Source organism: Trichosurus vulpecula, chromosome 2 (genome assembly GCF_011100635.1).
Source record: "Trichosurus vulpecula isolate mTriVul1 chromosome 2, mTriVul1.pri, whole genome shotgun sequence".
In the NCBI taxonomy this organism is placed as follows: Eukaryota; Metazoa; Chordata; class Mammalia; order Diprotodontia; family Phalangeridae; genus Trichosurus; species Trichosurus vulpecula.
The window spans coordinates 72,977,397-73,000,165 of NC_050574.1; the positions used below are offsets into that span (position 1 = coordinate 72,977,397).

The 22,769-nt window shown below is 47.5% G+C and overlaps 1 protein-coding gene across 1 annotated transcript; it reads left to right on the plus strand.

Annotated features, from left to right (window-relative positions):
- The first annotated feature begins 4,205 nt into the window (after positions 1-4,205).
- Positions 4,206-21,374, plus strand: PPIE (peptidylprolyl isomerase E). The gene is made up of 10 exons (XM_036747732.1): positions 4,206-4,270; positions 5,614-5,712; positions 7,600-7,643; positions 9,405-9,431; positions 13,792-13,873; positions 14,690-14,790; positions 16,512-16,635; positions 17,039-17,224; positions 18,013-18,155; positions 20,986-21,374. Exons 1-10 carry the CDS (start codon positions 4,240-4,242, stop codon positions 21,052-21,054), a joined length of 906 nt encoding a protein of 301 aa, XP_036603627.1. The 5' UTR covers positions 4,206-4,239; the 3' UTR covers positions 21,055-21,374.
- Positions 21,375-22,769: the final 1,395 nt, after the last annotated feature.

Sequence of the window (22,769 nt, forward strand, 5' to 3'; positions counted from 1 at the left end):
TAGATACTCTGTTCGCTGTACCATCCAGCTGCCTTCTAGTAGGGGCTTTAATAAGTTTCTGGTGATTGATCATTTGAAGTATTAGCACCATTAAGTACTGTAAAGCCAAGGTGATGACTAAAGATTTTTTAAATTCAATTTTCAGTTCCAAATTCTCTCACCCTCCTCCCTCACCTGTTTAAGAAGGCAAGAGAAACAAAACCCATTACAACTACCTATAGTGACGCATTGCCTCATTAGCCATGTCCAAAAAACCAAAATATGCCTTAGTTTGCTCTTGAGTCTGTCAGCTCTGTGTCTGGAGTAGATAGCATGTTTCATCATGAATTCTTTTGGAGTTGTAGTTGGGTAGTGTATTGATCAGTGTTGCCAAAGTCAATAGTATTCCACCACATTACCCCCAATTGAAGGGCATCCTCCTCAATTTCTAATTCTTTCCCACAACTTTATCTTTATCTCTGTGATACAGACCTAATAGTGGTATTGCCTGGTCAAAGGGTATACGACTTTTTTTTGAGGGGGGGGCACGTAGTTCCAAATTGCTTTCTAGAATGTTTGAACTAGTGCACAACTCCACCATGCACACTGTGCACCTGTTTTCCCACAACTTCCAGCTGTGATTTTCCATTTTTGTTATCCATGCCAATCTGATGGGTATGAGCTTAAGTACTTCATAGTTGTTTTAACTTGCATTTCTCTAATAATAATTTAAAGCATCTATCCATGTGGTCATGAATAGCTTAGAATTCTTCCTCTGAAAATGAACTACTAATTGGAGGATGGATACCAGAAGATCTTTAGAACCAAAGAATCCTGGCATTCTGGGGTGTATTAGCTTCTGAATCAATAGGCTTAACGTTTGCCAAATACACTATTACTACTGTACCTGGAACATCTAATTATTCAATTTGTCCCATGGAGGAATTCCCACTCCGGTGTTTACCTCAAGTGACTGAACTATGTTTAATAAGGACAGTCTACAAGGACAGGTTGAACTGTCAACAAACCCTGTTTGAAGAAACCAAATGAATGAGGTCACAGCCTCTGGGAGCACTAAAAAAACAGTCCTACAGCTGCCTGGGAAGCTGCAGCCAGCAGTCACTGACCTTGTCCAAAGTCCAAAACTGAGCGCATCCCCAGAAATGTGGCGAGGAGGATTCTGGAGAATAGAAGCAGGAGTTCCTGAGGATCTTGAGCACCACCAGCCTTACAAAGACTGAGTGGTAGCTATTGAACTTCCCCGTTCCACCGTAGCCCATCCTTGCCCCTATAGTTGGCCGGCCCCATGTGACCAGTACACTTGTGAACATAACATCTTCCGAGTCCCTTTTTAAATAGTTTCAGAATTTGAAGATGTTTGTTCATTAAGATGGGGAACTGAGACGTGAGCTCAGTTGTTCAAACTCTTCCCTGGTAAGACGTTTTTGGAACGTATGAGCCGTCTTTGGATTTAATGGCTTCCCCTTTGCCAGAGCTCTTGAAGCTATGGCTGGGTGATCATTTGACTGGGATGTTCAAATAGGGGATTCTTGTATTTGGAATAGAAAAGCCCTCACGTCCCTTCTAACTTTTACACCCTTTGGACTGATGCCACCCTTTCAGCAAGATTCTTCGGTGAAGCCCTAAAACTGCAGAGCTTTAATGTAACTGAAGAAATAATTCCCTACTAGAAGGCTTACTGATCTTAGCGTAGTCTTTTCGCCACTTTGGTTGCTTTACTTTGCAGCTCGTCAGCGTCCTTCCCAAATCGTGGCACCCAGAACTTCACCCAGGCTGTGTCAGATGTAGTTCAACAAGGGTGGCAGACAGAGGGAGGGGCTGTTCCTAGAAGCTTTGCCTCTCCATTCAGTCCAAGACTGAATTGGCTTTCCTTTTCATACTGTGGCCTCACTGAGGTTTAGCTCACCAAAATTCACGGGTCTTTTTTCAGATAAACCATCTGAATTTTAGAATTGGAAGAGTTCTCCCTATCCATCTCTCTAGTCCCCATAACCAACACTACGACAAATGACAAGCCTGTCCCATTGTGTTTGTGACGTTGATTCTTTTAACCCAAGTAGCCTAAGACTACTTTTATCCGTTTTAAATTTCATCTTAATTTAGTTCAATGTTTTAGCTTGTCAAAATCTTTTTGGATCCTGACCCTCTTGTCAGTCTTAATCCACCCAGCTTTGTATGAGTTGCAAATCTGGTTAACATAACTTTCTTTTTAAAGAGAAATTTTTATTGATACCTTTTTTTATAGCAGATGCATTTTTCTGGGATTTTTGAGTGAGCTATCAGGTATTTGCTATATGTGTAACATTCCAGAATGTAATTATTAATTCCTAATGATTTCTGCTTCAGGATGGATTTGAACTTTCTAGTTCAAATAAAAATAATAAAAAATAAGGGCTTATATGTGTCTGTATGTTTATATATTCTTAAAAGAATCAAAACTTCATTATAATGAAAAAAAAATCTGACAGTATCTCACAACAGTTGATCCTCCCCATCTTACCAGGCTCCTTCTCTGCAAAGGGAGGGCGTAAGGTGTCTTCTTAATATCTATGTTTTTAGCAGCATCACTGATAAAAATGTTAAATAGCATACAGATTCCTGGGGCCCTCTACCAACGAGGGCCTTTCAGGCTGACATCCAACTGCTGAATCAAACAGTTCCAGATCCAACAAATTAGCATTATCTAGCCCCCATCATTGCCACAAGAATATCTGGGTAAACTATACAGCATTCTCATTTATCATTTTAATAACTGTCAAAAAAGATGACAAATCAGTCCAGTTCTTGATAAAGCCATGCTGACTCTGATCATCTCCTTTCTAGATGTTCACTAACCATCTCTAATATTCGTTTTAGATCTTTGAATAGAATTAAAGTCGTTCGCCTATGCTTTGTCAAGTCCATTCTCTTCCCTTTTTTGAATATAGGGACATTTGCCCATCCTGGAGTACCTCTCCAAAGGCCAAAACAGAACTAGCCTCCGATGTCACATAAGCCAGCTCTGGTAGTGCCTGGCAATGCCCCTCGTCTGGGTGAGGGGACCTGAATTCACAGTGGCTACCTGGGTCCTTCTGCTAGCTCTTCATTCAGGCATTTATGTAAGTGCCAAAGACGGGCTAGGTGGTGTTGGGTGTTAGGTCCTTACTAACCATTGCCCCCACCCCACCCCACCCCCGCCCCTTTCTGGGTCTCTTTGGCAGAGAAAATCAAAACAAAATAAAAATTTAGTGTCTCTGCTTTCTGTTGTCAGTTACTGACCCATCCACCTCGGGCAGTGGTCCTACCTATCCTGTCTTTAGCTATCCTCTTTCCTCCAATATACCAAGAACTAAAAGTAAAAAAAAAACAAAAACCAGAAACTTTGCCCGCCTTTATCGTTCTTCGCTAGCATCAGTTTTAGCTTTTCTGTGTGACCCCATTTAGGGTTTTCTTGGCAGAGACTCTGGAGTGGATTACCGTAAAATTACAAATGAGGAAACTGAGGCAGAGTTAAGCGACTTGCCCGGGGTCACTCAGTTAAGTGAGTCAGGATTCAAGCCTGACACTGTATCCACTTAGCTGCCCCTATCTTTTACAAGCTCTTAAAGACGGCGGTCGTTCCCCTCCCCCACCATCCTCTTCCACCTTAACAGAATCGCCCCAGACTTCTCGACCTCCAAGGCCTTTTATTATGCAGAATGTCATCACTTCCGGGTTAGCATCCCTCCCCCCCGTCCCTCCGCAAATCTGAGGAGTACGTCATCCATTCCCTTATTCCAGTCCAGGATAAAATGTCAAAGAGCATTAGGCCCTAGGACACTGCTCCGGGGACCTCCCACTTGACCTCGCCGCCTACTCTTTCCGGTTAACGAACACCCGGCGACTTCCGGGCCAAAACACCCTTTCCCGGCCCTGACTCCCCTATACGTTTTGTCTCCCTTTATCAGAGGGTAAGCTCCTTGAGGGCAGGCATCAAAACAAATTTATGACTCTTTCAAGTGCTTAGCCCAGGGCCGCGGTCAACATTTAAATGCCGTCCATCCATTCCCTTCTTCTTCACTCCAAACTCCCCCCAGAAAAAGGCGATTTGTGACGCAGGCCTGGCCCCGGGCTGCGCCTGCGCACAAAGCCTCCTCGTAGCTTGGCTAGCCTATGGCTGCGGCGGGGCTTTTCGGAACGCAACGCGCTCGGCCCTCTGGGCCTGGGCGGAAATAGGGGCGGAGGGAGTCGTCGACTTCCGGCTTCGCAGCCCGACACAAGATGGCCGCCACCAAGCGGGTCTTATACGTGGGTGAGTGGATTTTCACGTCCCCGGGTTGGGGCCGAGGTAGAGATTCCGACAGGCGTGGTTTTTCTGCTCGGCCTGGGGATGCTGGGCCGGTGAGGAGAGTCTAGTGGGAGATCTTGCGCCTTCGCCTGGTAGGACGAGGGAGGGAGCGTGCAGGGCTAGCTATCGCGAGACCTGGGAGAAGAGGGGGCGCGCGCGCGGGGGCGGGGCGGAGGCGGGGCCCAGCGCGGTTTATGCTGGGGGCGGGGCCGCGGGGAAGGGGATAGTCCCGTGCAATTCCGTAAGCATTCGGTTAGATTTAATACCGCTTTTTGCCTTCGGCTGAATCTGAGGGCAGGAAGTGGCTTCTGGGTTCTTGCCTGCTCGGTGCACCTAACTGGCCATTCATAAATGCTTATTCAGTGTGGCCTCGGGGATGGGGGCTGGACCTATCAGTAAAGTGGTTGGGGTACTCCCAGGTGAGGACATGCCTTCTACCTGTATGCCTGCAGAAGGTGTCAAACTAGCGCCCAAAGCTGCCAGACGCCTACTAAGTGATGGGGACACAAAGGAAGGCAAAAGACAGTTGTCCCAGCTCTGAAGGAGTCCAAGGGCACGGCCAGTGGTTTTCCAGCCCTGTTCGACATTTCGTCACCCCATTGGGGGTCGAAGATACCGGGGTGGTTTGCCATGTCCTTCTCCAGCTCATTTGACAGATGGGGAAACTGAGGCAGACCGGGTGAAGTGACTTGTCCAGGGTCACATAGCTAATGTCTGAGTCAAATTTGAACTCAGGTCTTCCTCACTCCAGGCCTGGCCCCCGATCCACTCTGCTGCCTAGCTGACAAGGACACATTTAATAAACGGGTTGTTGAGTGACTAAATGCTTGTTCACCAAGGACCTCCCCTGTTAAGGACAGCATTGCAAAAGCCCGCTCTCTTCCCAGCTTCTTTTCTCTCCCCTTCACTGGGACCCTTCTCGTCTCAGACTAAACGTTCCCAGGGATCCACCTGACCCTGTCGTTGTGCTTAGCGGGCAGGCATTCTCATTGTGCTGCACCCCGAGGCTCCCAGAACAGGCAAGGCAGAAGGTCCCTGATCTCCCAGCAGCTCACAGCCTGCCCGAGGAGGTGACGTGGGGGGCAGGGCAGGCCGAGTGCGGAGGAGACAGTGGGTACATATACAGGAACGTGCAAAGCAGGACATGAGCACGAGCTGATGTGGGGGGCAGGGCAGGCCGAGTGCCGAGGGTGGTCCTCCAGCTGAATGGTGCAGGAAACGAGGGCGTGGCCCAGCCTAGACCCTCATCATGGGACAGGAGCCTTCATGAAGGAGAATGGACAAGGATGCCTTTGGTTGGTTTGCAGGTGGCCTTGCCGAGGAGGTGGATGAGAAGGTCCTTCATGCCGCTTTTATTCCTTTTGGAGATATCACAGACATTCAGATACCGCTGGATTATGAAACAGGTGAGCGTGTTTGTCTTAGGGAGAAGAGTTCAGAAGTACCAAAGGAGAACACCGTCACCCGCCGTGATCTGTTGTGACACACGGGGGGAAGGACAGCTGTGCCTTGGCTGAAGGGCCAGGGTTCTGGGCACTGAAGCGGGAGCCGGGAAAGACCAGGGTTCAGATCCCTCCTCACATACGTCATTCTGGCCATACATTTCACCTCTGAGAGTCTCGGTTTCCTCACCTGTAAAATGACAATTAGAATCCCGCCAGCCTCACAGGGTCCTTGTGAAGTTCCTACAGAACAAGGTGTGTAAAGTGCTAAGCCCCTGTATTAGTGGGGGCTCTTGTAGTTCTGCCCAGTGGGACACCCGCTTCTCTTCATGGACATTATCCGTGCCTTTGTGCAGGCTCTCTTCCTCAGAGGCCAGGGGCTATTTAGTTTTTTACTTTGTATGCCAAGCAGCTAGCATGGGAATTGAATCAAATTCAGTAAATATTAACTTTGTCGACAGCATGTGGGACTGGGGAAAAGTCTGTGTTGGCCTTTGAGCCATTTTCCTCGTGTTTGACTACTTAAATTGAAAGCTTTACCATAGGAGAAAATAATTTGAAGTATTTACCCATTATCTCCTTGAAATTGGAAGCTTGGTAAGCTATTGACGCTGTCCGTCCAGTGGGTTCTCCGGTCGGTGTGTCTGGTTAATGTACCCTCCCCAGCAGCGTGGCGCAGCAGAGCCGGGGGCCGCTAGGGGGCAGGGACCCCATCCCCAGGACTGATGGGCGGCCCCCACCGAGCCTAGCGGACTTCCATGATTTTCCATTCTCCTCCAAACGCACGGGCTGTTATCAGGCCACGATAGTGACGTCATACTGTTATGTGACATTTCTCATAACTCTATAGTGCTTGATGGTTTACAGAGTCCTTCCCTCACAGCAGCTTTTTGAGATCAGGGATTATAAAGGTCATTATTCCTGTTTTCTTCACAAAGAACCCGTGGCTCAGAGAGTTGGGTCGATGATTTCCCCAAGCTCACACAACCGGTGTCAGAGCTGAGAACTGACCTGGGGCCTTCTCACGCCATCCTACCACACTGCCGTTTGTCATCCAAGTGTATATGTTGCTTTGTTCCCTAATTACCACGTGTGTCTGGCCTTTCCAGTCAAATTAGGCCCATTTCCACATCAAGGAGCGTGCCCTAGCTTGCTTCCTACTGTGCTGGGTGGTACAGTAATGTGTGCACTGGAGGCATGGAAATATATTTGAATGAATAATCAATAGTTGATTGAATTATCATCTGTTGCCCAGGCAGTTTTGTAAGCAAAAGCTAACAGAACTTATTCATGGCTAGTTATGTTTAAAATTCTGATATCATAAACATGTTAACAAATATTTCCAATTAGATGGAACCATTCTTCCTGCATTGTCTTCTCCCAAGGTTTCATCATAGTATTCAGGGGACCACAAGTTCCGGCAGGCCCTGCTGGTCTGGGAAGGCTAGGAGAGTGGCCTGGTGACCCTTTATCAGCCAAAGCTCACCCATAGGAGACTGGCCACGAGGTTTATAACATTTTTTTAGCTAAGCAGCTCAAACAGTTGTGTACTAAGGGTTGCGATCTACCCAATATACCTTGATCAAGTCCCAGAGCTGTTGATATATTAAAGTAAAATAGCGGCAGCATTTCTAAGATGTTGGTCATTCTTGATGTGTCCAGGCTAAATCAAGAAAGTTCCTGGATCACGTTGTCAATTCCTGAATGGGCTACATAGCAGCGTCAAAAAGAAATACTTCCTGATGTAGATTTTTTCACTTTCTTGGTTTTTTTCCTTGAACTCCAGTGGTAGCAGTGCGTCTTATCATGAAGTTATATAATCTAACTGTTCCCTTCTGTATTCTCTCTTAGAAAAACATCGAGGATTTGCATTTGTTGAATTTGAGTTGGCAGAGGTGAGAAACATAAGTAAAAGCTTTTTTCGATGTATTTTGGTTTCACATCATCTTCAGTTCTGTATATATCCTTATCTCTCGTCCATAACCACAGAACTGTCCTTATTAGAAAGAAAAGACAAAACAGTTCAGCAAAACTGACCAGAACACTTTTTTTTTTTTTTTTTTGCTTTTTGGCAGGGCGATTGGGGGTTAAGTGACTTGCCCAAGGTCACACAGCTAGTACATGTGTCAAGTGTCTGAGGCCGGATTTGAACTCAGGTCCTCCTGACTCCAGGGCCGGTGCTCTACTCACTGCGCCACCTAGCTACCCCCAACGCCACCTAGCTACCCCCACCAGAACACTTTTTGAATCTGATAGCATATGCAGTGTTCCATACCCGTAGTCCCCCAGCTCTGCAAAGAAGGACGAAGGTGGATTTGCTCCTGTCTTTGGGATGTTACGGGCTTGGATGTTAGAATTGCACAGCGTGGTTTGGGGGGGTTTTGGGTGGGCATTCTTTCGTCGTCGTTGTCATGTTGTAGATCATTTTCCCAGTTCTGTTGCTTTGCTTTATGAGGTTTGTTGGATCTTGCCATGATTCTCTCCGGGCTTCACACCGAGTTTCGTTCTTGTGTTACACTTTGTGTAGCTACTCCTGAGTTGATGGGCACCAAGTGAGAAGCACACTATTTTAAACAGTTTTGAAAGCTTTGATTCTCCTTCTTTTGAGTTTTGACTACAAAATGATCCATTCTTCCTTGAGGCGGCTCCTTGGAGTGTGTTCATACAAAGGAGGGTTTTTCAGTGGAGATTCCAGTGAAATGTGTGCTAGCTTTCAGGGTGAACTTTTTTCATTCCAGGAAACTTTGATTAGGCACCTACTGTATGCAGGGTGCTAATCCAAGTGCTGAGGATTCTGGGACAAAAACAAAAAGTTGTCTGTCCTCCAGGAGCTTACATTCTAATGGAGACCGTACAATAGATGTACAAGTAAACAAAGAATAGACAGGATAATTCACATCGGATTAGCAGGAAGAGGCTGCCAGGCATGTTAGGAAGCTGGACCAGGAAGGGCCTGGTGTAGGACGTGGTTCTGGCCTGCCCTTTGAAGGGGCTCCTGGGAGGTGGCAGGAGGTGGGGAGTGCGTTCCAGACATCAGAGACTCCATGCCCAAGGGCACAAGATGGGATAGTGTGTGGAGAGCAGCCATCAGGCCGGTGGGACTGCAGTAGAGAGTGAAAGAGGGTAGTAATTAAGACTTGGGAGGGAGGTGTGAGCCGGAAAGGTCATGAAGACGTGTTATGGATGGAGCATTGGCAGCTGGTTGGGCGTCAGGATTGAGGAAGCCTTCGTGGCTGCGAGCTCCCAAAGCCGGAAGGATGGCAGGGCTGTCGGTGGAAGTGGGGAAGCATGGGTTTGGGGAGGGTGACGTATTGAGCTCTGTTGTGCACGTGCTGATTTTAGGGTATTTACCAGATGTCCTGCTGGTGACGTCTAGCAGATAGTAAGAGGGATAGTAGTTCAAGGGAGAAACTAGGAGTAGATAATATAGATCTGGGAGTCATCTGTTCAGAGGTAATAATTGATCCCACGGACATATTGACCTCACCTAGAGAAAGGAGAGGGCCCAGCACAGAGCCTTGCTTAGATGATTACACAGGAGAATGGTTAATGCTGTCTTTTTTTAAATCATAATTTCTGCTTAAATGCCTAGTTACACTGCATTGTAGTTTTTACAAGATGGTAATTAGCTTTTTTTTGTTCTCTCTCTCTCGTAGGATGCTGCCGCAGCTATCGATAACATGGTATGCATTATATTCCTTGTTTCTTACTAAGGTTCCTATGTAGTTTTATACATTTTAGCGACTTAATAATTGTTTCTCTCTATTGTCTCTCCTCCACTAAACACATCTCTATTTAAAATAGCCAGTTTGTCTCAAGTTCAGAACTGTTTTTGATTTTTGGTAAACAAAAGCCTTCCCTTAAGGTGAAAAATGGCCGGATCTCCAAAGCTGTTGCTTCGTTGTCCCTGCTTAGCTTGGCATTTACTCTGATACCTTCCAAGCACAGTGACCCCAAGGAAAAGATTTCACACCTCCTCAGAATCAAAAAACCCCCAAAAGTATTAAAAGTTCAGTTCCGGGAGTTCATAGACAGGTGGTCACTCTGGGTCCTTGAAACACCAGCTCTGGCAAGTTCTCCCATGCCAGAGAGGCTCCCAGCCTCACCCTCAGGATAGACTTTTTGTTTGTTGGCTGAGGTTGGAGGGCTTACTGCCACAGTGGCCGCAGAAGGTGGTGGTTTCATTCAAGCCAGAGGGGCTGTGATCTGCCTTGGCAGAGGGAGTACAGGAAACAGATGAAATTTCAGGTCCTTGTACTATGATAATAGTGTGTGTTTATAATGTAGCATTATCATAGCTTTTAATTATGATAAGCATTATATGCATCATCTTGTTAGGAAGACAGAAAAAGTGATGATACTCCTGTTTCACAGAATAGAAAATGAAGTGGAGGAGAGACAAATACTTGTAACAGAATAGATTTGTTACAGACTAGAAAATGGAGGGTAAGTGAAAGTCCTGAGGTCGCACAGCCTGTGAGCAAAGGGGCTGAGACGTACATCCCTACTCTGCAGGATATGGCTAATCACTGGTACATAAAGGTGGATGTGACCAGAGACCCTGCTTCCCTCTAATAGAGGGAAATAGTATTTGCCACAAAAAGAGCGGAGGCCAAGGAGACTTTTTAGTTAGTGGAAGGGAATGTGCAGGCCACGTCTTACAGGGCGTTGAGGAGGGAGAGATTCCTTTTGGATGCCAGGGAAGGAGTGGGTCTGCCTGGTTTAAGGGGAGAGTGGGGAGGAGGCCCTTGACCATACCTTAGTTAGTCCTTGAAGGAAAGGAAGTACTTTAAAGATTTTGATGTACTATGCAAATGAGAGGTATCCTCGTCATTGTTATTATGGAGATGGGGTAGTGTGAACATGGAGGAGAAGGAGCTAGTCTGGCAGATAATAGAGAACCTGAAGGAGTGTCAGCAGATAAGACTGGGAAGGCAGGTTGGAGCCATGCTGTGAGGGCTGACAATGTACTCCACGGACACTGGAGAGCTATGAAAGGGTGCTCTGCCTAAGGAGATTATCTGGGTGGGGATAGGAAGGGAGGATTGGAAAGAGGACACCAGAGAGCCAGGAAGCCCAGTGAGGAAGCTGTCCCAACGCTGTGGGCCCTGGGAATGAAAAGGCTGGGGTGGGAAGTGGAGATTTGAGCTGTCTTGTTAATGTAGGATTGTCAGGCTTTGGCCCCCATCGGATTCATACAGTGACTGGGGAGGGGGGAAGGATTAAATGTGACTCCAGTTTTCAAGGATGATTATGCTGTTACTGGAAAGAGAAGTTAGGAGGAAGGGTAATTTGGGGGTTTTGGGGTTAAAACTTTTGAGTTTGAAGTGACAGACCAGCGCCTCAGTAATCCTGTCTTCCTCCATCTCTGAATCCCTTGTTCATTTGAGCCGTTATCGTTTCCGCTCTGAGGAAACTTGGCAGGGAGAGAGATCGATTTGGGAATCCCCTAAAAGATGCATTGAGAAGGGGTGCAGAGAAGGGACAAGATGACCGAGGACAGACCTGTGGGAAACACCTACTTTGAAAAAAAATGATTTCAGGGCACGTGCTTTATAGGGGTTTGTTGGGAAGTGTCTGTTGAATCAAATCAAATGGAGGAAGAGAGCATGATTGATGGAGCCATATAGAGGAGGCGGGCAGCAGGGGTCCAGATGAAAGGACTCGTCTTGGCAAGCAGGACGTCCATGCCACCTCCTCTGAAACTTGGTGGAGGATGAGCACATTGACAGCTTTTAGAGGAGTGGCTATAGGGAGCTGAGGATGGCTTCAGTCTCTCCGTGAGGATCTGATTACAATGAGTGAGGAGGAGGTGTGGCTAGGAAATGGAGAGAGAAGGTTTGAACTGTCCTTGTGGGGATTGTGATAGAGAATCCATTAGAAGTGGATTGCATCAGTGAAGGCTCAGAGGAAATTGGATAGCATGCCTTTGTAGTGGGTTCCTGACTTCCTCCAGGAGCAGGCACCCGCATGAGAGCAGGAGGGGAGGAGGGCAAAGAATGGGTGTTACCTGGGGTTAAAGGTTTGCCGAAGGTCAGATAGTCAAGGTACTCAGGTGTGGAGAAAGAGTCTTACTGAAATTGATAATTACAGGGTCAGGACCGGGTAGGGTGGGAAATGAGAGATAAGAACCCGGTTTGTAGATGGGCAAATAAGGAAAAGGCACGAAACTGCAGGGCCCATGAGGGTGAAGAACAGGTATGGGAGGAGTCGGAGGGTGAGAGGTGGCAGAACAGGTGAGTGTGGTCAGAGATTTCAGAGCTTAGGATCGTGGGGCTTGAGCTCAGAGGTAAAAACACCCTGGTGGGCGGATGCTAAAGAAGGGAGGGGCAGAGGTCATGGGAGGTAGGAAGGAGGACAGATTCTGAAGACTTGGAAGGCCTTCAGAGGTCATTGGGTCCAGCTGAGAACCAAAGAGGAATTCCCCTGAAAGACCTTAAATGAAGGGGGGGGAGAGAGGGACCTATTACTTGTTGAGGCACCCATCCCACTTTAGCCCAGCTCTGATTGTTAGGAACAACTACGTGGCACAGTGGATAGAGCGCTGGGCCTGGAGTCAGGAGAGCCTGAGTTCAGATCTGGCTGTGTGACCCTGGGCAAGTCACCTGACCTTGTTTGTCTCAGTTTCCTCATGTGTACAATGAGCTGGAGCAGGAGATGGCAAACCACCCCAGTATCTCTACCAAGAAAACCTCAAAGGGGGTCACAGAGTCACATGACTGAAAAAATGACTCACAACAACAATTGTTAGGAAGTGTTTCCTTCCCTTCAGCTTACGCCTGCCCTTCTGTAAAGTCCCCTTTTTACTCTTGGTTCTGCCCTGGGTGGAGCTGTCAGAACAAGTCCCATTTCTCTTCCTATGACTGCCCTTTAGATGACTGAAGACAGCTGTTGTGACCCTTCCACACTTCAGGTTCTCTTCTCAGGACCAGATATCCCTGCTTCTTTCAGCCTGTCCTCTGGGGGTGTGGTCTTCAATCCCCTCATGGTCCTGGATGCCCACCTCTCTCGTGCACCCAGAATCAAACACAAGGGGCTGGGGGGACAGGCTGTGAGAAGGCTCAGCAGTGTGGGTGGGCAGATCTCCCAGAGGCCTGCAGGGAAGGGATGGAGAAGATACTGTGAACTCCTCCGTAGAGGAAGGTGGGAGCATGTGCCAGACGTCAGGAGGTAACCATGATGATGATCAGGAGAAACTCAGAAGAGGCTCCCTTAGGATGACTTAAATTTCAAAAGATCAAAGGTGGTTTGGTAAAAACAACCAAGTGAGGGATTCAGAATGTTTATGGGGAGCAGGGAGTATGTTCGTTCTGTCTCCAAGCTCCATGAAATAGGGGAGGGGGAAAAACATTGCCAGAGATACAGACTCAGGATTGAGAGTTGGAAAGAACCTTAGAGGTCATCGAGTCCCAGCTCCATGAGGAAACGGTACACGGAGATGCAAAGTCTGGTGTCGCCGAGGGAGCGGGCAGCGCCCCTGGTTTCAGATCTCTTGCTACTGCACAGTCAGCCTTTCGGGGAAAGCTCGATTTCGCTTCTCGTGAGGCTGTAAGGAAACCATGGTTGATCCCAGATCCAAAGCCAGAAGGGTCCCCCGAGTGCCCTCCCCTCTTTTACAGATGAGATTAGTGAGGTCCTGGGTTGTTAAGTAACCTTGCCCAAGTTCATACAAGTAGTAGTCATGGAGAGGTGGGATTTGAACCCGGATCCTCTGACTCTGTAGCCAGGGCCCTTGTGTGAAATGGAATGGGAGTTTTCAAGGCTCTAGTGGAAGGGCTGGGCAGGGGCTTGGTGGGGAAGAACACACGGAGCAAAAATAGGGCATGGGTGCTTCTCTCTCTGCCTCCAGCTTAGCAGAATTGGGAGGAGAGCCAGAGGAGCCAGCCAGCTCGGGAGAAAGGGAGCCCAGTGTAGGCGGAGGTGTGGCTGGGGATCAGTACACGAGGTGCGGGAGCCCCGGGCCTTTTTTATCCCTCGTCAACAACGTGAACCTTGCAAGACGTTGTCACGACAGTGTTTGAGTTTTACTCTCATCCTTTTCAGAATGAGTCTGAGCTCTTTGGAAGGACAATTCGTGTCAATTTGGCTAAACCCATGAAAATTAAAGAAGGCTCTTCCAGACCAGGTGAGTGAGGAGTGAAAGGGACTCATTGTCCATCCCGCATAGGTGTCCTTGGGCTTGTTTGACGGCACTTAGGGTCCCTGCCTGGCTGATGCCCCCGAACAGGCCTTCTCCCACTACAGACTCTTCTGGTATAGTGGGGAAGGGCTAACGATGCAGAAGACTCCATCAACAGAGGAGCTGGGCAGCAAGAACAGTTGACTTCTCTTGATAGCAAAAATATACAAATTGTTTCTACTCTGGAGGAAAATTTTATTTTTTTACTGCCTACCTGTGATTTGCCATTTGGTGCTGATTGGAGATGGATGATGATATCAACTTATATTCACGTGGGACTTTCTAGTTTCTAAAATGCATCTGTAACAGCCACTGGGTGAGGCTGGAAGGGACAAGAATCTCCATCCCCATTCTGCAGATTAGCAAACTGAGTCTCAGAGCATCTGCCAGCTCCCTTGCCCGAGGTTCCAGGGTGACTGAGGGAAGTCTCAGACTGCCCAGGCTGGGCTCCTCCCAGCAGCTCAGCTGCTTTTGGGTTGTCGCTCGTCTCAGATGACAGACACTGGAAGCAGCACCCCCAGGAAGGGGCTGGCTTTGATCCCTCTCCCCATTCTCACTCACCAGTGCTAAGAACCGTTCTCTGTACAAATAAAAAAGGGATGAAATTTTCCATTATTAGCCTTTCTTCTCTCCAGCCGCTAGGGACAAATTGTCCTCCTTTACTTGGTGACTAAGCAGTGGTGAAATGGGTGTCCCCACTTAGTGGTCAGTCGCTGTTCCGGCCCTCGTACCATTGACGACGTTTTGTTTCTTTTCACCCAGTGTGGTCAGATGATGAGTGGTTGAAGAAGTTTTCTGGGAAGACACTTGAGGAGAATAAAGAGGAAGGAGCATCAGAGCCTCCCAAATCGGAAGCCCAGGAGGTAAATGACGGGGCTCAAGCCTTCCTGAGTAGAGACGGAATAAATTATTGTGCTTTTGATATTGGTCATGTCAGATGAAGAGGAAGGCAGGGAACGAGCATTTCTTAAGTGCCTACTATGCCCGGCACTATGCTAAGCACTTACAAATATTATCTTATTTGGTACTCACAGTAGGTGCTATTATGATCTCCATTTTTTTTTTAAACATTTAAGGAAACTAAGGCAGGCAAAGGTTAACTGACTTACTCAGGGCCATACAGCTGTTAAGTGTCTATGGCTGGATTTGAATTCAGGTCTTTCTGACTCCAGGCCCAGCTGCCTAGGATGGGAATGGAAAGAACTTGGAGTGGGACACCAACTTGTGATTTATAAGGTCAGGAACTTCTTAGGTTTTGAATTTTCAAGGGTGTCAGGGTCTTGACAGGGTACCTTTGTGGCTGTGCTCTGTAAGACATGGGTCCTGTTTTTAGCTTTCTGAGATTGAGGAGTCAGAACTGAGGGTGAGGGTATGCGCTGTGAGCATGCGTTTATTGAGGACTTCTCCATTGCTTAGCCTTTCACATTTTGAGGACTTTTTAAAGGAATAGATGGCTTTCTCTGTTAGGAGCTTATAGCCTGGCGGGAGAGTACTGTGTTGGTTATACACTCTTCAGCATCAGAATATGCAGAGACCACAGTGGGTCAGGGTCATAGCTGTCACCTGGGTTTGATTAGCTGGAAAGTCTCTTAAAGCAAGATGGCTCTTGGAAGGATGTGCTGTGATAGGCAGGTGGAAGGTGACTGTTCTGAGACTTCAGGTGGGTCAGGGGAGAGAAGAGAGCCAGATGTTTGGCCAGACCAGCTGGGCCGAAGCAGCAGGTACAGTAGAAGGGCCCCTTTAGGGTTGGGGGAGACCTGGTGGCCCCTCCATGCTTCTGTCCTGCTCTTACCAATGGAGTGGGTCATGTTGGGGGCCTCCATGCCCTCTTCCCAACACTTCGTTGTCAGTACCCCACCCTCACACAAGTAAAAAAAAAATATCTCTTTAAAAATTATTTTTATTTATTTCATTAAATATTTCCCAGTTACATGTAAAAAATTTTTTAACAATTATTTTTTAAAATTCTGAGTTCCAGATTCTCTCCTTTCTTCCGTCTCTTCCCCCGTCTTTGAAAAGGCAAGCAATTTGATATCAATTACATGTAGGAAGTCATGCAAAACATTTCACATTAGCCATGTTGCAAAAGAAAACACACACAAAATAATAAAAATAAAAAGAGTAAAAAACAGTATACTTCAGTCTGCACTCAGATCATCAGCGATCTCTCTGGAGGCGAATAGCATCTCATCATGGGTCCTTTGGAATTGTCTTGTATCATTGTCTTGATCGGAGCAGCCAAGCGTTTCACAATTGATTACCCTTATAATGTTGCTGTTACTGTGTACAATATTCTCCTGGTTCTGCATGAGTTTATATAGATCTTCCCAAGTAAAAAGAGTCATTCCTGACTGAATGGGCAGGGAGGGATCCCTGGTGTAATGAGACAATGGTCAAAAAGTTTATTTTTAAACCCAAGGATAACAGGAAATATTGTGAGTGTGCACTGAAGTCTGAAAATGCTCTGTGTGTGTGTGTGTGTGTGTGTGTTTTCTGAAGAAAATATATTTCTTCACAATAGAAAACATCTACTAATATTAACACAAAAAACCATTTTCTACCTTGTTTTTTCCCTTTTACCTAGGGAGAGCCCCCAGCCAAAAAGGCGAGAGCCAATCCTCAGGTGTACATGGATATCAAGATTGGAAACAAACCTGCCGGCCGGATCCAAATGCTCTTGCGTTCCGATATTGTCCCCATGACAGTAGGTAGGAGCAAGCTGCCCGTGGTTCTACCCCAGTCCTAGCTCTCCCCTACAGCATCCTCTTGAATGATTAGCCAACATGTACTTGAAGGCCTTTGGTGACAGGAAACTCGCTCCCCATTGCGCTTTGGGTGGCTCTGATTGTTAGGAAGATTTTCCTTCTGTTGATCCAAAACCTGCCTTTCTGTAACATTTCCCCATGGGTGGCCCCTTTAGGGCCAAGGAGAACAAGTCTGACCCTTCTTCCTTGTGACCGCTTAACATTTGGGGACAGTGGTGGGGATTGAGATGTGGGGTGAGGAAGGGAGCCCAGCCTATGAGAGTTACTAATTAACAGAGAATCTTCTCCATAAAGGTTCTCAAAGAAAATGCCATTACGCTAAACTCATTTGATTTTCCCAAACCAGAGAATTTCCGCTGTCTGTGCACCCATGAGAAGGGCTTTGGCTTCAAAGGAAGCAGTTTCCACCGCATCATCCCCCAGTTCATGTGTCAGGCTGGGGATTTTACCAACCACAACGGCAGTGGAGGCAAATCCATCTATGGGAAAAAGTTTGATGATGAGAACTTTATTCTGAAACACACAGGACCAGGTAGGAATAAACTCAGGACTTTTACACCCCCTCATTTTCTAGGAAATCTGAGACTGGGTTACAGCTTGAGATCTTTGGATGAAATCACGCATGTTGTAAAGTATTGGAATAGCCATATGTGTGTGCTTATGTCTGTACGTGTGCCCAGAGGGTCTGTTCTCAGAGGTTTTGCCAGTGGACCACAAGCTCTGGCAGGTCCCAAGACAGACAGACTGTAGTTGTCAGAGCCCCGGCCCAGCTCAGGGCTGAGGGGCTCATCACACAAGCTTGGTGGCCCACACAACTCGTGAAGCCATCATGGAAGGCAAGGAAGGATGATGGCCTACATTGGTGGAAGGAGCAACCACCCTGAGGAAATCAGCATATGTTTGTATATATCAGTACACAGGCCCATTGTGCTGTGAATGCTGAGCTGAACAGTGCTGCAGCAGTATATACAGTTAAATGCTTTTAATCTAGCAGCAATGTGGTTTCATCTCTTCCTTCTTTTCCCGCTTCTCTTCCTGCAAAACAAAACAGCCTCTCTAGGGTTGCAGTAATTCTGGGATTTGTTTCTTGAGTTGATTGTCAGATTGTATTTTGTAAAAAGAAGGTACATATACTGTTGAAGTGGGACATTTTAACAGTTTTGCGGGAACTGGAAATCAGGAAGCTTGGAGCAGGAACAGAAAGCCGATGTCCCCTGGGTGCCGTGTGTGCCTGGGCTGGCACCTCTCCCCAGGACCGGCCGGGCTGCCCGTATGACTGGAGTCGGGAAGCAGCTGACATGCTTGTTCTTTCTTCCTCAGGGCTGCTCTCCATGGCCAATTCTGGTCCAAACACCAACGGCTCCCAGTTCTTCATTACTTGTGACAAGACAGACTGGCTCGATGGAAAGCACGTGGTCTTTGGGGAGGTCACTGAAGGCATGGATGTCGTGCAGAAGATTGAGGTATGAGGACGGGGGTTAACTTGTCTTGTTCACAACTGATCTCATCATCTTCCTCCCCAGGCCTGCTCCTTGACCCTCCTGTCTCCCTTATCTTAGTCAATGACTCAGCCTTGTGCTTCTTCCTTGTTCCCCTCATCCAGTCTTAGTGATCCTTCCCCCCAGGCTGTCCTACATGTAGCCCCTCCTTTCCATTCCCACTGCCACCACCCTCATCCAGGTCTTTATCCACTCAGACTTGGGTTTTTGCAGTAGCCTATCGACTGGTCCCCTCACTTCTGGCTTCTTTCTCCCCGAGATGCAGCTTGTATGCTGTTCTCAGGGTCATCTTCTCAAGCCCAAGTTCATTAGCCTTTTTTGTTTCATGGAGCCCCTTGGCAGACTGCTGAAACCTGCAAGCCCCTTCTCAGAATAACCTTCCTAAATACATAAATAAAATACAAAGGATTACAAAAGAAGCCAATTATATCGAGATACAGTCTGTGGATAAGAAGGTGGCAGTCTAGAGGCAGATCTGATAACTACAGTCATTTTGAAATAAGGACAAATGTGAAGGATATTTTGAGATATCTCCAACAACTGTATTGTGATATTTGTGATTTCTGCTAATACTGCTGTGGTTTGTGGCCTCAGTTCAGAATTGAGGGAAATGCTGAATTTCAGGTAGAGGTTAGTAAAATAAAGATGGAAGTTTTCCCCTATCCACGTTCATGGACCCCCTGAGATCTATCCATGGACCCCTGTTCAGAAGAATAGTTCTCATTATGTCAGTTTTCTCCTAGAAAGCTTTCCATGATTTCTCATTGCCTACACTATAAACTCCCAATTCTTTAGCCCAACATTCAAGGCCTTCCATTCTGGGCCCAGGCTGCTATTCTGGCTTGATCTTGTTCCCTAGCACACACTCAGTGCTCTGACCCCACCAGTACTCGGCCTTTGAGTCCATGTGGACTTTTGTTCACACTGTTCTCCGCACCCAGAGTGTCCTCTCTTGTCAGAATCCCTCCCTCAGGAGCCTTCTACATCCAGCCGGGAGGGAGAGCTGTCTTCTTCCTCTGACTCGTGTCGGTGTCCAGCACAGGATGCTGACCCTAACATCCTCACCTTTTCTGGAGGGATCCCAAGCCTCACATCTCTCTGACCCTTGAGCCCGTGATCCTCATGGTCAGGGGCCGTCTGCCCTGCCATTGCTCCCCATGTCGTCAGCCCCTTTTGGGTTGTCTCCCAGTAGAACGGGTGATCCTTGAGAGCACACAGTAAATGCTTAATAGATGCTTCTCTGTTCTATTCATTTGTTCGTTAAACTAGGTGTTGAACGCACAGCCCCATGTGCAGAGAGAGCCTCAAGCTCTGCCCTGGGCAGACGGGGAGAAGAATAAGATGGTCTTTGTCCTCGTAGGAGAGATGGGACCCCTGTCAGTTCACAGCACTGTACAGCAAGTGTGCAGTAACTCTGTGGGACTGAATATGTGGGTGTGAGAGAGTACAAAGTACTCCTGGAGGCAAGAGGAAGGAGGGTTCACAGCTCGTATTGGGATAGTCCTGTACATGTCTTATCTGAGGGCAGGGGCCACCTTTTATAATGAGCTCCCCCACTGCACTTGGCTTAGGATCCAGAACACAGTGGGTAGGTGGGAAATGTTGGCTGAGTCCAGTTGAGCCCAAAGACCCTTAGAGTGGGGCTTTTTTTGTAAACTAATCTAGGAACTGGTACGTGATCAAAATTGGGGCTTGTCTAGGTAACCATAAGAAGGCCTCTCTCACTTGTCCTGTTCTCTCTGTACAAGGGCTGGTGTGGTCCCCTGCGGGAGGAAGAGGGACGTGGCTACCTTTCCATATCCTTTCTGAACCTTGGTTTTCTCTTTAAATTGGGCATGTGCCTTGTACATTCACACCCCTCACAGGGTGGTTATAAGAAGTGTATCAGTTAAAATGAGGTAAACTGAGGCAAAATGTTTCAAACCTGGTCAATTTATTGGTAAAGCACAAATTTACCAATAAATCGGATCTCAGCTTCCCCAGCAAACTGAAACTCCAAATGAGGGGGATAGTTCTCTTTTACAGGTTTTGGGAAGGATAGGACAAAGAGCAGAATGGGGTAGGTGACATCATGGGGTTGAGGACAGCATGACTGGCTATATAACTGAGGTGTGGGGAAGAGTATGATTGGTTGGCAGTTTAGTGATGAAGGGCTCACAATGACCCCCTTTTCCCCCATGACTTAAGAAGTGTTAGTTGTTTGAGTCCCCCTGCAAGATAGTGGTCCAGACTTTTTGGACTGCAAGCCAGACATCGTTTAAGGATAGCTTGATGGTGTAAAGATATTAGGCCTGACTCCCTTATGGCAAACCACATCCCCTTAGGTTAGCTAAATTCCTTGAGCAAGAATAAAACAGTGATTAGCAAGAGAACTGGATTTCTGAACTTAGCCCATTACAGGCCAGCTGAATTCTGAGCTAAGTTCAGAGATGGAGATCCATGACTAAAGCAGTTACAGGACAAAATCAAGTAACTGTAAACAGGATCAGTAAGAAAATGATACAGAATCAGCCTTGATCATTTCAGAAGTAGATCTAAAAGTGCCTCCACATAGAATGGCAGCTGTTACTTAGACCCAGGTGGAGGACTGTTTGAAGCCCTCGAGAACAGGACTTGTCTTCGTGGTTGACATGCTCAGCCCCTGTTCTCCATGGGGTCCTTTGACAGTCTTCCCCTCAGGCCAAGCCTAGGGTCCAGCACATCGAGGCATAGGGGTGCTTGGTGAAGGGCAGCGAGTGGGTGCCCTAGGTTGGAGATAGCTTTCTTCACTCTTTGTTTCTCGTTGCATTCAAAGGCTCAAGGCAGCAAAGATGGGAAGCCAAAACAGAAAGTGATCATCTCAGATTGTGGCGAGTACGTGTGAGGGTCTCTTCTTTCTCCTCCTGGACTCTTAGCCGAGTAGCACGGGAACAAGTGAGAAGGAAACGTCTGAGATGCCTGGTTGGAAAGGGCCTCATCCTGTCCGGTGAAGGACAGCCGAAGCGTGGCAGGCCCTGTGGGCTTCCTTGTGAGTGAGCACTTTACTGCAGTGTGCCTGTGCAGACCATGAGACCTTCAGGAAATCAAAGTGGATTTTGTGACTGCCCTTGGATCAGGAGCCCTCCTACTCTGGGTCTTTTCTGGTCCTGCAAGCATTGTTTTTGTGTCATTTTTATTCTGTAAAAATAAATTCTAATTTTTCTATTTGTGCTACATCCCTTGATGGAGGTTTTGCCAATGATGAAATTGTGATTATCCAGGAATATGCCTTGTCTTTGTAGCACGTCAAGATTTACAGAGCCCTCTCCTCCTAACAGTGCTGTGAGGGGTGGTGCAGGTGCCTTAGGGCAGTGGAGGGAGCACCAGACCAAGAGTCAGGAGGCTGAGCTTGAACCCTTCTGCTGCTGATCATCCCCTCCTGACCTTTAGCAAGTCATGACTTTTCTCTGGGCCCTGATTCTTCATCTGGAAAATGTCAGGTCAGACAAGTGATTTCTAAGGTCCTTTATGGCACTTAATCTTAGGATCCCTATTTTACAGATGAGAAAGTTGAGGCTCAGATACGCGCCGTGACCCATCCTGGACCCAGGATTCCTGGCTTCATCATTTTCCTTTTTGTTGCATAATATTTGGAAGTAGCATGAAGCAGTGAGTAGAGGGTTGGTCTTAGCATCAGGAAAACCTGAGTACAAATCCTGCCTCAATCACCACCTAACTGTGTGACCTCTTCATGTTCCAGCACATCTGTAAAGCAGGTCCCAGACAGTAGCTGATCTGCATTGATGGCAAGGGAGTTTTCATCTTGGCAGTTCCATCCTTAAGTCCAGGATTCTCTCTATTCCTCCGACTGCATCCCCATACCTAGAAGCGAGCCAGCTAGTCGGGACCCCTTTCCTGACCTACCTACACTGCCTACAACACTCAGCTGGGCTTTGACTCATTGGGAAATCAGGTCTACCCTTGTTTCCTTGGGAGATAATCCTGGTTGAATGGCACCAGGAAGACAGTCCTTCGCACAATGCTGATTTCCCAAAGCAGTGCCTGACGGGCCTGGCACCTCCTTCTTTTCCCTGCATGGACTCTTACTGGGCCTCTAAACTGACCCCAGATGCCCTCACTCCATTGACCAGTTGATGAGGCCCTTTCTCCATCCTGCTTCCTTGTCAGGGGCCCCTGTGCAAGTTCTTGGCATTTGGGCTACACTTGTTTACCCGCACCAATCATGGCCCTGATGGAATTTATGTAAAACTGGGGATAGATATGGAGCAAGAATCTCCCCATCTAGGCCTTTGCCATTAGCTTGTGTCCGCAGGGGGATGCTCGAGTACAAAGGGGCCCCCCCACTTGTAACCTGCCTGGAAATGGAATCGCCCACTAAGTGTGGAAGCTGGGCGTGCCATCGCTCCTAACCACTGGGTCTTGGCTTGCCCTTCTCCCTTCCTTTCCCAGCAGGCTTGGTTCTGGCAGCTGCCTCTTTGGCTTCTCACCCCTTTCCTGTCTATACCCACTGGCTCCCTGGATTGCAAGACATTTTCCCTTTCCCCTCAGAGGGCCTTCCTGACCAGAAATCGCAACTCACATTTCTGTAGAGGGTTTTCA